Genomic DNA, 13,122 nt, shown 5'->3' with positions numbered 1-13,122 from the left:
GTCCCGTAATTTTAACATCATCATACTGTTAATGGCATCTGTCCTGTTGCTTCAAGTTAAGCAACCCACAATGCATTGCAAACTACAGTACTACCCTGTTAAACATGAAAACGGTATTTTAGTGTTGAAAATTGGCTGTAAATTTACAGCAATTTGCAATCAAGTAATAGGCAATGGTGAAAGTGGTGGAAGAAGTAGTTTTTTTACTTGAGTAAAGTATGGATACTAAAGACAGAAATTGAAATGCTGCTTTGCAAGCTGCGGATGTGGAGGTGTTTTTAAAAGCATCTGTCTTCCAGAGTTGAAAGGCCGTGTGTGCATGAAGTAGTTTCTCCTTATTATGTTTTGTTTGGGTTATCAACATTTTTGATTGCTCTATATTTGTGCTGATTGGAATTATGTCCATTATTATTATTATCATTCAGACACTTATTTTTCTAAACGTGATCATATGTGGTGTGTTTGAAGAGGACGTCTTTAATAAATTGGATATAAATCACAAAAGTAATCACTTGGAGCAAATGGGGAAAAAAAATGTTTCCATGACTTGAAAATTTGCTGTATAGTCCATTTTCATCAAATCAAATTTTATTTGTATAGCGCTTTTCATACATGTCATGTAACACAAAGTGCTTTACAGATTTAAAAACATTCTCTCACACCCACCTCCTTCCAAAAATACAGACACATTGTCGCATTCACACTCCCTCCACCCACCTCCCCAGACACACACCACACAAGCACACAACACACACTCAAGGTAAAACAGTGGAGACTATGGACAAAAGGCTAAGATAAGGCTGGGTGCAGATAAACCAGGTAAGGGAACACCATCCAAGGAGCCGTCTGCATCGGGAGCGGCACCTCGGCTGCAGCCACAGGGCACTAACACAGGGTGCCCAGACAACACCACACCTCCATCCAGACACCCACAAGACAGCCCCCCAGCAGCCACGGCCAATCACCGCTCCCGAGGCAGAGGGCTCCTCCAGAGGAAACTGGAAGAGCATAAAAATTGTTAAAATGAGTAAAATCGAATAATAGGAAAATAAAAAATAAGACCGAGAGGTAAAATACATAAATACAGAATAAATATAAGATAAGATAAGATAAGATGATACTTTATTGATCTCACAGATGGAGAAATTGCATTCGATGAGAGAGCATCCGGCAGCAGCACCCATTCAGTGCGCACCACTCTTTTTTTTTTTCTTTGGTAAATATTAATAACTATTAAATGTCAATTTAATTAATTTTAAGGTACTGATAAATAATAATAAATAGGCTTAGCAAAAATAAATATCAGTTAAAAGCTAAGCTAAAAAGGTGGGTCTTGAGCCTGCTCTTAAAAACTTGAACGTTCTCTACAGCCCTGAGCTCCTCCGGCAGGTGGTTCCAGAGGCGAGGGCCGTAATATTGGAAAGACGCCTCACTGTGAGTTTTTCTGTTGACTTTAGGAATAACTAGGAGACCCCTGCCGGAGGAGCGAAGGGGCCATGAAGGTTCGTAAGGTAAAAGCAGTTCTGAAAGATAAGAAGGACCAAGACCATTAAGACATTTAAAAACCATTTAAAGAACTTTAAAATCGATCCTGAAACACACGGGGAGCCAATGCAGCGATTCTAAAACCGGTGTAATGTGGTCCCGCCTCCTGGTCTTCGTCAGGACACGAGCTGCTGAATTTTGTAAGAGTTGTAAACCTGAGATCCTCTTTTTGGGAAGACCAGAAAGCAGGGCATTACAGTAGTCGATACGACTGGTGATAAAAGCATGCATTAGCGTCTCCGTGTTGGCCCGAGAGAGAATGGGGCGGACTCTGGCTATGTTCAGGAGGACTGGTTACCAGGAGATGGGGTTGAGCAGGATGACGGGCGCGGGCAGGTAAGGGGGTCCCAGGCTAGCGTGTCCTACAGCGAGGCGCTCATTTTTGATATGTGCTGTGACTGTTGGTGAGCAATGTCCATAAATCTATTGAGGAGCTTTTCATTGTCTTTTAGCTGCGCTACCAGTCTCTGATTGTGGAGTTTTAGATCTGTGATAATTTTGACCAGGTCCTGGTCTTCTGGGGGCATGACGAGGACAGGGGCAGCTAGCTAGCTGCTGGGACCGGCCGGGTAGCGAGTTGTGCAAGTTAGTGCAGTTAAAATCGCAGATAAAATTCAATAAAATGTCACCATAAAATGCTGGGTAAAAACAATAAAATGTGAGTAAAAAATAAATAAATAAATAAGTGAGAGTAAAAGCTCAGCTGGAGACAGCTACTGGCAAGCGCCTTCACCAGCTCACGCATTCGCACAAAAGAAGAAGTGAGATCTGACTAAGGTGTCAGAGAAGTAGAACTTTAAAAGTTACCCAAGTAATTTTTTTTATGTTTTACATTTTTATGCCGAATTTTGCTATTTTTCATAAACAAAAATAGGTTCCCATTCACACACATGGAGCCCAATTTTTTTTATACTTTTGTTATCAGTACTTCAAGTCCCGGTCCCACATGCTTTTATTTGATTAAATAAGACTGACCACATTTTTATATGGACAGTAAAAAAAACTTTAATAAAAATTTTAATAATTTGGAACAAAATTCCATTTGGTCGTTCCAATTGCATATTTCAGAGCCTTGTGCTCCTTGTGCTTTGGAATCAGAAGTTATCCAGTGATACAAAATGTAAGTGTAGCAGGCTGAACTTGCCACTAGTTGGCGCCAGCCCTAAAATATAAATAGCCCCTGCTTTAGCTTTACCGTCCTCTGCTTTCACTGTTGCCGCCCCCACATACGCCGCCTCACCGTCCCTCTTCCGGGTAGTCTCGGAGCGTTAGCCGCGGGCGGCTCACAGGTAATCAGTATAGTTCTCTTTATCATAACTATCACATCTTACTCGTTGTTGATCAGGCGATTGTATCACTTTTAGCTCCGGCCTGCGCCGCGGTGTACAGGGGTGTACTATGGTGGCCGATGGCCGAGCTTTTGTCCTCCGTGGGTGTGTTCCTCCGGTTGTTTGTCCTGACAGCGCGTGCCTCTGCGCTCGGAGGAGGTACGTGCTTGTTTTGATCAAGGCAGTGATAAACGTGATCATTTCATAAGCTAACGTTCTTTTTTTAAATAGGTCCCCAACACCATGGCTGTCTCGCCTTCTCGCCTTCTCGCCTCTTGCCCTTCTGCTTTGTATCTATGACGCCTGGGTTGTTTCCTTCCCTTTGGTCAACCCACTGGCGCACTTCGACAAAACTAAATGAACGATTGTGCCCATGTTTGTCACAACCAACGAGAGAATGTGAACTGAAACTTATGTTTTATGGTACTGGGTATGAGGAAACGAAATGCAACAAAATAATTTAATGAACTTAATACGAAGTAAATAAATGAAATACTATATTTTTCATAATGGAACTGTATGCCTCTCATTCCATTACGAACCTGTGTGTCCTTTAGTGCTTGTTTATTCAAGCTGGCGTTGTTGGTATTTTAGTTACTTTTAAGTATATTATGTTTAATTTCTACCACCTTAACCACTCGTATTGCCACATAAGGTCGACTAAAACACTGAACATTGTCAAAAAATACCTTTGCATTTTGTCAGGTATGAAGACTGTAAATGCATTTTAAAAGACCTTCAAAGTACAAACATTGCAAATTAAATGTTGCTGTGTTAATTGTTAACACTATCAAATAAATAAATACATAAATAAGAGTGAAACTGAGCCCTCAAGGGAGGCACTTTGATCTGAATATGAAGGTGTTGTTACAGTGCAGAGTATGGCATGTAATGTAGAACTCAGAATCTGAATTCAACAGAGAAGTAAGTAAGTAAGTGCTTTATTGTCATTGTACAAGAGTACAACATAAAAGTGTTCAGGTGTCAGTCCTGAGCTGCTGAGGCTGAGCCACGTGGCCACTCTGTGTTAACCTGACTCGCATGACCTTGTAGGTCGGGGAAACTAGCACTCGGCAGAAACCTGGCTGGCTGCTCTGTCTCCTCTGATCCTCTGAAACGGTGCACCGCCTCCTGGGTTTGTCCCTGTTTCAGAGCGTGGTGTCCTGCACTGGTCAGCTCCACCTCCTCCTTCCTCCGCCCCACAACAGTCTTTCACCATAGAAGCTTATGTTGTTATTTCTAGTTTTCCTTGTGTTCGAGTTCCAGTTCATAGTGATGATGTCGGACTCTGTAGAAAAGCCGCTCTAACAGAGATGGTCCTGGTGCAGCTGAAACAGTGTAACCATTAGTGACACCCACACACTGAAATCCAAGGCGTCTGTACAGGTTGTGAGCGGCTGGTGTGTAGTTTGTGGTTCCCAACACGACTTTAGCAAAACCTTGAGTTGATGCATATTCCACGACTTTCCGACCCAGGGCCATGCCAACGCCCTGGCAACGGTGTCTATGGTGCACGGACATGCGCTTCAGCTCCACCACTTCATGGGACCTCTGCTTGGCTGCAACGAGCCCCACCACTTGGTTGTTCACTTCTGCCACCCACACACACGAGCCTGCACAAGGGAGACAGCTTGGTCAATAAATATATTAAGTGCAAAAAAAACTTCAACCCTGTGATGGGCCCTTGTCAAATTAAAGCTGTGTGCCATTTACTATTGCTTGCTTTGGCAGGATTTAGTGAAACCTGTACACACCTTGATTGTTTTCTAAAGTTGATATTACAGGTGAAACTCGAATATTGTGGAAAAAGTTCATTTATTTCTGTAATTCAACTTAAAATGCGAAACTAATATATGATATAGACCCATGACATGCAAAGTGACATGCATTAATTTTGATGATTTTGGCTTACAGCTTGTAAAAAACCAAATTCAAAATCTCGGAAGATTAGAATATTACATGAAATCAATAAAAAAATAGACACTGATTTTAAACAGAAATGTTGGCCCTCTGAAAACTATAATCATGCATATGTACTTCGTACTTGGTTTGGGCCCTTTTTACTTAAATTACTGCCTTAATGCGGTTGCGTGGTGTGGCACTGCTGAGGTGTTATGAGAGACCAGGATGTTTCAACCACAGGAATATGACATTTGAAGCCCATGTCCAGGATCCGTCTGTGTGTGGTGGCTCTTGATGCACTGACAGCCTCAGTCAGTCCTTGTGAAGGTACCCCACACTTATTGAATGGCCTTTTCCTGATAATACTCTCCATCGCTCATCCGCTTGTGCACCTTTTTTTTTTTACCACCCTTTGCCCTTCCAGCTCTTTGAGAACATCCAACTTCTTTTGCTATTATCTTTTGAGACATTCCCTCCTTATGGAGGGCATCAATGATGGTTTTCTGTACAACTGTCATGTCAGTAGTCTTACCCATGATGGTGAAGTCTACTGCACCAGTCTGATACCATTTAAAGTCTCAGGGACCCTTTTCAGGTGTTTTAGATTCATAAGCTGATGAAAGAGTGACAGATTTTGAATTTGGGGTTTTTACAAGTTGTAAGCCAAAATCATGGCAAAAACTTGATATATGTCACTTTGCATGTCATGAGTCTGTATCATATATTAGTTCCATTTTAAGTTGTATTACAGAAATTCATTAACTTTATCACGATATTCTATTTTTCACCTGGATATATTACAAAGGTCAAACGGGAAACCACACCGTCAAAAACCTTCTATTGTCACTGAAAAAAAAAAAAATACCCTTGTTTACTGCATCTAGATGTCATTATTAATATGAGCACTGGGATCTTGAACCTCAAAACTACTGCATATCAGAGGCACTGATGTGTGATAAAGCTTGTATGAAAGACATGTTATCACAGAGCTCTTAAGTGACTCTCAAAGACACTCAAACCTCACTGTTCTCACGCTGAAACTCTTTCCCTAAGATTGATTTGTTCACTGTTCTTCATATGCGTAACCCTTCTTCCCTCTCCAATGAGAATCGCATGCCAAGCAATGATCACAACGTGGTAGTCCTGAGATGTATTGTACCTGGTGACTTGGTGTAAAACCTCTCGATGTTGGCCATGTCTGTTTTTAAGGCGTGCTTCGTGGAACTGAGCGTTACTCTATGGCTGAAGTAGTAGCGAGCGTAGAGTATCGCCACAGGGAGGAGCACAATCACCCACCAACACGCAGAGATCCACACGCCTGACACTGAAAGATAAGAAGTCAGAGAAGTGCAGTGAGAGTAGATTATGGTAGTTCAAATATGCAGTACGATCACTATTTAACTGGGTAACTTGCCTTTTTTTGACAGAGGACAGAAGTTTGTGTAACTTCATTAAAGGGATATTTCAGGATTTTTGACATAGGGCCTAATTTCCTAGTTATCCAGAGTGTTGCTGATTTCTGGAGATATTTTTTTTTGTAATTCATGCAGTTCTTATATTTGAAGAGTTTCGTGGCGCTAGGCTAGTGCAAAGCTAGTGCATTTCTATGGTATCAGCTAGCCTGCATTAAAAACAGTCTGACCCGCTCCACAGTGCAATCTGAGGCAAATCACTTATAACGCCAGACTAACGATATAAATGTCTGTGTCGATCGAATAATTTTTGGAATTTTACTGACCTTGCATCACATGAATAATCGCATTTTGAGGTACTATTTTCCAGCAGATCACTCCCCCGCCACGTAGCTTGTACATCCACGAAGCTGATGCTGCTCAAATATAAGTTATTTTAAATGCAAAATGGTTAAAATTATTCTATCGACACAGACATTTATATGGTTAGTCTGGCGTTATAAGTGATTTGCCTCAGGTGCACTGTGGAGTGTGACTGTTTTTAATGCAGGCTAGCTGATATCGTAACTCTTCAAACAAAAGAACTGCATGAATTACAAAAAAAATATCTCCAGAAATTAGCAATACTCTGGATAACGAGGAAATCCTGAAATATCCCTGTAATGTCTCTCACAATAGTCCAGGCTATTGCTGTAACCTGTAAACATATTATAGCCCAACTTTTGTAGTCTGTTATTATTAAATCATTATCTTCTTGTGACCCAAAAGTGCCACTGCCTATCAGGAAACATCCTGACTCTCTCGATAACCCAGCATGTCATTGTTAGCAGTACTCGTAACAGTCACTTGTATGCACTTTTTACCTGAACTGCGGGGTTTCCTTACCTTATCAGGCCATAACCCTGCCACAAAATGACCGGGCGAGCTTCTTTTTTGAGTAATTACAAGCAGGATTATTATTGCATTAATATTTGACCTAAGCTCACATACATTGTACAAAATGATCGTAAAGGCACAGCCAGCGTTCTTACCGGTCATGACCAGATAGATCAGTAGACTCTCAGGATGGTGCCTCAAACCTCTGAAGGCAGTGTCTGTGACCATCTCCCTCATCCCTTCAGAAAAGATCCTCCGAACGTCCTGCTCATCTCTGCTCTCGAACTCTCGCACTACAACGGGTTTATCTTCTGTTTTCATTTTCCATTCTTCTCCACAGCAGTGTTGCTTAATATCGTCTGCTGGTGAATTGGCCGCTGCCTTTGTCTGGTGCTGGTTGTGGTTCTCACAAGATAAGACACATTCTTATCAATGAACAAGCTGACCAATAATGGGAAGACTCTTTTGTGGGGTATTTGAAAACTAAAACTTTGTTCATATGTGCAAAAGACAAGAAGTTCTCACGCTGTGAAAGTGGTAATTAAATGGCCTTAAGTAACAAGATGAGATTTTGTCTTTTTTTAATTACATAATATGTCTTGAAGGTGATGTTTAAGTTTCAGCCAAAGGGCAGGAGACAGTGTAAAAGAGAAGGGGCACGTTATTTGAAAGTGTAGTGTCCAAACAGAGAAAACAATTGTTTCAGGTAGGCCCAGTGAGTGGGGCACTGTGTTAATTTTGACATATTAACATATTTCAATTTAGTTTTAATCTTAGTCTTTTGACGAAAATGTAATTTATTTTTTTGTCAAGATTTTGTCAAAAAAAACATGGGGTGACATCTGTGCCACCAGGTATTGACTGAAATGCCTTGAATGCCTTGGACTAGGTATGAAAACCTTCAATATTTCATGAAAGATTAAACATAATCTTTAATGTGGCGGATTCAGAGCACACTCTAAATTGTGCAGATAAAGGCACAATGAGGACAGTTTCTGCCAGACAAATGCATCTGATTAAGAGAACCGCTGCTATAAAGCAGCAAACAGGTATTTGAAGCTGCTGGTGCCTCTGGAGTCTCCCGAACATCAAGGTGTAGGACCCTCCAGAGGCTGCAGTTGCGCACAAACCTTCTGTCCGGCCTCCCCAAACTGTTCATTGAAGCTCATGAACAGAAACGGCTGCAGTAGCTCAGAAATACAAGAAGACTCATTTTCTAAGTCTTGTTCAGTAGACGTTGTGGATGGTTGGGATCACATTCACATTATCCTCTAACAGTTAAAGCCTTTAAAATGATGCTGTCATTTGAGTTGAAAATCTCAAAAAATAACATTTGCATAATCATTTGGAACGTGGTGTAGTGATAAAAACTGAAATATGAAGTCCCAAACAGAATCAAAATAAATTCACTTCTCGGATTCAACTCCCTATTTCAGACAATTGAAGCTTATTTACATTTTTCCAAACTGACTGAAAATTTTGAAATTCAGTCAATCCGTAAATTCGAGTTTCAGTTTTGCCTTTACACTGTTATCATAGTAACCAAACATCCGGGGCCCAACAGTCCCACCCACTCCCGGTCAAGAGTCTGGATCCGACGTACAATATCCCATTTATTATTATTATTATTATTTAGCACGGTGTCCGCAAATCAGCTATGTGCTAACTCATAGGCATAAAACACACAAGGTTAAATTGAAGATTTGTCTAAAACTGAAAAGTTATAAAGGAATTTTGTCGCATTTTCAAGTATTGTGTGTTTTCTCTCCTGTAAAATACCTGCGCAATGGTTGGTATTCTCTTGTGTTTTATGTTGACAATGTTAACTTCACGCAACGGTAGATCTTACACACCAGTGTCCAACTTGAGGTACTTGGATTGTAATGACTAATATATTACTGTATTTTGTGCAAGTAATATGTTATATTGCGTAGTTAGTGAAAAAGTCTATCAATCAATCAAAGTCTCTTTATTTTCTCGCCTAGAACCCTCAAAAATGTACAGATATCACAGTGGTCACATACACGCACACACCCCCATCCCTCATGCACACACACACATGTTTGTAATTCTATCTTAGTGACGACACTCACAGACATAATGTAACCCTGAACCCTGAACCCTAAGCCCCAAACCCTAACCTTAATCTTAAACCTAATCTAAACCCAATCTACCCTTAACCCTAAAACCACATCTTCACCCTCAAACAGTGAGGACCACTCAAAATGTCCTCACTTTCCAAAAATGTCCTCACTCTGTTGGTTAAAAACTCAAACTGGTCCTCACAATGTTGTAAGTACAAGAATACACACACACACACACACACACACACATACTTGCAGCTAAATCTTTGTGAGGTCGCTCATTGACATAATGTATAACCCAGGCCCTAACCCTAAACCCTAAATTTAACCCTAATTCTAATTCTAATCCTAATTCTCACCCTAGTCTAAACCCAATTCTAACCCTAACCCTAAAACCACATCCTGACCCTCAAAAAGCCCCCCTTTCGCAAAGTGAGAACAGGCCAAAATGTCCTCACTTTGAAAAACTGTCCTCACCACCAAACACCATCAGAGGAGCATGATACCTAAAAGTGTAATAACATTTTGATTATAGTCATGACATGAAAACATGACCTGGCCCAAACTGTTTCCTGGCAATATGACTAATAAACCTGACTAACTAATCCAATATATATCCAGTTACCAGGAAACATTGTTTGTATTTTTCTTGTTTATACTTTGGAAACAATGCTGTCTTGCTATCCCTATAGTTCACACGTTGAATCCATCGTATTGTGGTATTACTGTGCCATAACGTCTGCTAATGTGTACTAATCTGACAGCTGCCATACTAAAAGAGTAGGCCTGTATGTTCTGCAAATAACATGAAGTCAAGCCAAATAAATCTGTGTGTCCAAGGATCAGATGTGACTATCACCAACGAGCCACAGACGATACTGTTTCCAATTCACAGCTATGGGAGACATGTTTGTCTTTCTTTTTTTTTCCGTCACAACTTTCGTGTGACAGAAATAGACAGCACCAGAAGGCAGGAGGGCTGACGTGATTCACTTTTAGTCCCACGACTCAAAAAGGTCTTCTAGAAGATCAAAGGGAATCAGTATCCATTGCACAGACAAGAGCAAACACGTCGAAAGTGACATGAGGACGGGACGGGGCGACAGCTAAATTTAACCACTCTGACGCCAACTGGGTGTGATTCATGGGATATGAAACAAATGTCTCAGAGGGAGAAAAGTCTACGGCTAAAACAATATCTTTCTTTTCTTTACATTTTAAAGCTATACTGAGCAACAATTCATCCAATAAATAGGAACTACAGGTGGTTGTTAGTGTGGATTAAATTTAAAAAAATAAAAAAAAATCACTGTGAATGAGCTCAGTCACACATATTAGACAAAAAATGTCCAGAAAATTGGACACAATGTTCAATGGGTATTTTAGTTTGGAATTTCGGGCCATTTTCAATAATTTTCAACAATTTAAAAATCTAAATATTGATTAGTGAACATGCAGTTACCCATTTTGTATGTTTTTGAAGCATAAAAACATTCCTCTTGAGTAATGTCACACAAGCACCCAGACCTATAAAAGAAGTATGAAGCACCATATATTCCTGCAAAACAACAAAAAACAGGATCCTCAACCCTCCTAAACCTCAATCTCAGATCTTTCATAGTTTTGTAATTATATGAGGATTTTGTTTGATCATACTGTGATTGGTTAGTCTCCGGTCACTCACTCAGATCATGATGGATGCTGACCAATGCAATACAATTTCAGAGCCATTTCTACAGACAGACTCAATACTGTAATGTTGCATACACTAGTGCAGGGGTGTCCAAACCATTGTCCGCGGGCCAACAACGACGCGCGGCCCACTTTTAATTGGCCCGCGACAAATTCTAAAAATATAACTGTAAAAAAAAAAAAAAAAAAATTCCCTTTAATTGAATATATATGAAATCTATATATATATATTTTTTACTTTAAACATATTCAATTAAAAAGCATCAGGGTTTCCCACTAATGCATTAGTTTGTGGCACCTGCCAGTCTATTTTTATCTGCCACAGTCCTGATCTCCCATCTCTTTCTCTGTCTCACCTTAACCACAGGTTATTCTTTTCACAGCAGCATAACAGCCAAAAATAGTTTTTTATTGCTTAAAATGCACCAGAATGCAGGAAAACGCATCTGAATTAAAAAAAAATCTCACGGGGACCCCTAAGGGGGGCTAAGGGGGCGCTCTCTCCCACCACATCCACTTGAAATCTGTGGGAAACACTGAGCAATGCATAGTTAACATTTCATTGAATTGCCTAAATTTAATACAATAGATGTGAAGTTATATATCTGACCTCTACTGAGTGCGGCCCAGTTGTTTGTATAATTTTCTGTATGTGGCCCTCAGTGAAACAGGTTTGGACCCCTCTGCACTAGTGACTACACAGACATGGAATGAGTCTCCACTTTGAGTGCCTAATGTGGGTAGAAAAGCGCTATGTAAATGTGACCATTTACTTCCAACCCTGATGCTCAGTCATGCTCATGATGAACTTTTTAGTTACTACAATACTACAATAAAATGTGTATGCTGTACGGTAGTTTATATTTGTTAAAAAGCAACCTTCAGTAGTGGTTATTTCTGCTAATTCGCATAAATTCTTATTAATTTCCATGAAAAATTCCCAGAATTTTGAAACCCTAGACATGACTCATATGTGTTGGGAGCGGGACATCACCAACTTTACTCACTTTACATGTTGCAGTGTCTGCGTGCATTGGTGTATGAATAAGAGTATGAATGGGTGAGTGGATCCTTGCTGTAAAGCGCTTTGAGTGCCTAATGAAGGTGGAAAAGCGCTGTATAAGTTGAGACCTTTTACCCTTTACCACATTTACCATTGATTTGACAGTAAACAATCATGAGCTTTATGTTTTATGATCCAAATGCTTCATGTTCATAAGTCACTGCCTCAATAACATTGTAAGTGGCTCACTGTGCATCATAGGACAAGAGCATGTCACTGGTATGTCAAATGTCATATTTCTAAATTTGTCATTGGTGAATGAACTCGCCATAGGTTACAATAGGTTGAGATTGAACAATAAATAATAGAAATGATATCTCTGACAACCAGCAAATTTAAACACAATAAAAATACAACTAAAATGATCTCAATTAATCTATGTCTCCAAATGATAAATGGTCTCAACTTATATAGCACTATTGCTTAGGCACTCAAGGCACTCACCTATTCATACACCAGTGTACACAGACTCAGGGTGAAATGTCTTGCCCAAGGACACCGCAACAAAGTGCACCTGCGGGAGCCAGGATTCGAACCCCTGACCTTCCGATCATGAGACGACCCGCTTTACCACCTGTGCCACTGTCGCCCCCAAATGTTCTACTAGGACTCGCTAATGAGCCACTTCCCACGTAACGCTGCGAGAACACATGCCTCATGCCTCCCACTCGCTGAGCCCTAGTGGTCCTGTGATACCCAATTATTTCATTCCTCTTTACACTTCCAGTTGTGAAACATTCAAATCAAAGGCATGTCATAACATGGCCTATATAGTAGATAGATGGATACCCTGCCATTATGTTAACCTCATGAAGGATGTGTCTGGTTCACTTTGATCATTTGTCAATTCACTTTTTTGCATCATTTGCAAAAGTATATGTTTTTGAAGGGCAATTTCAGTACCACATATTTACTGTACATCTTTCTTAATAACTTTGTCTATTGTACAGATGTCTTGTAAGTAAGTATGTGCTTTACTTGTCATTGTCTTATATTCAGGTCCGCTGCAACTGAGCCACCATTATGGGCCTGATCAGCATGTTTTTGGAGGTCCTGCACTGGTCAGCTCCTCCTCTTTCCTCCTGCGCAGCTCCCTCCGCTCCACACCACAACAGTCTTTCACCATCTTCTGGGAAGATCGTAGCAGACTAAAATAATCCGTCTTTTTCTCCAGTGAACGAACATTAGTCAGAACAATAGTAGGGATAGAAGATTTGTGT

At 40.4% G+C, this 13,122-nt stretch overlaps 1 protein-coding gene across 1 annotated transcript; it reads right to left on the bottom strand.

The window, feature by feature from the left end:
- Positions 1 to 4,081: 4,081 nt before the first annotated feature.
- LOC306960891 (N-acetylaspartate synthetase-like) lies at positions 4,082 to 7,433 on the bottom strand. Its single transcript, XM_079553494.1, has 3 exons — positions 7,219 to 7,433; positions 5,935 to 6,099; positions 4,082 to 4,486 (listed from the first exon to the last, which is right to left on the bottom strand). Exons 1-3 carry the CDS (start codon positions 7,382 to 7,384, stop codon positions 4,113 to 4,115), a joined length of 705 nt encoding a protein of 234 aa, XP_079409620.1. The 5' UTR covers positions 7,385 to 7,433; the 3' UTR covers positions 4,082 to 4,112.
- Between the last annotated feature and the right edge of the window lie 5,689 nt (positions 7,434 to 13,122).

Source organism: Gobius niger (genome assembly GCF_951799975.1).
Source record: "Gobius niger genome assembly, chromosome: 3".
NCBI classification, from domain to species: Eukaryota; Metazoa; Chordata; class Actinopteri; order Gobiiformes; family Gobiidae; genus Gobius; species Gobius niger.
This window is presented reverse-complemented; position numbering and strand designations above follow the sequence as displayed.

Bases quoted from the DNA above. Each gene is read 5' to 3' on its own strand.
- LOC306960891 (XM_079553494.1), bottom strand. From the start codon at position 7,384: ATGAAAACAGAAGATAAACCCGTTGTAGTGCGAGAGTTCGAGAGCAGA. The intron at 6,100-7,218 runs GTAAGAACGCTG...CTTATCTTTCAG, and splicing joins GATCTATCTGGTCATGACCG to TGTCAGGCGTGTGGATCTCT. The intron at 4,487-5,934 runs GTACAATACATC...TCCCTTGTGCAG, and splicing joins GTTTTACACCAAGTCACCAG to GCTCGTGTGTGTGGGTGGCA.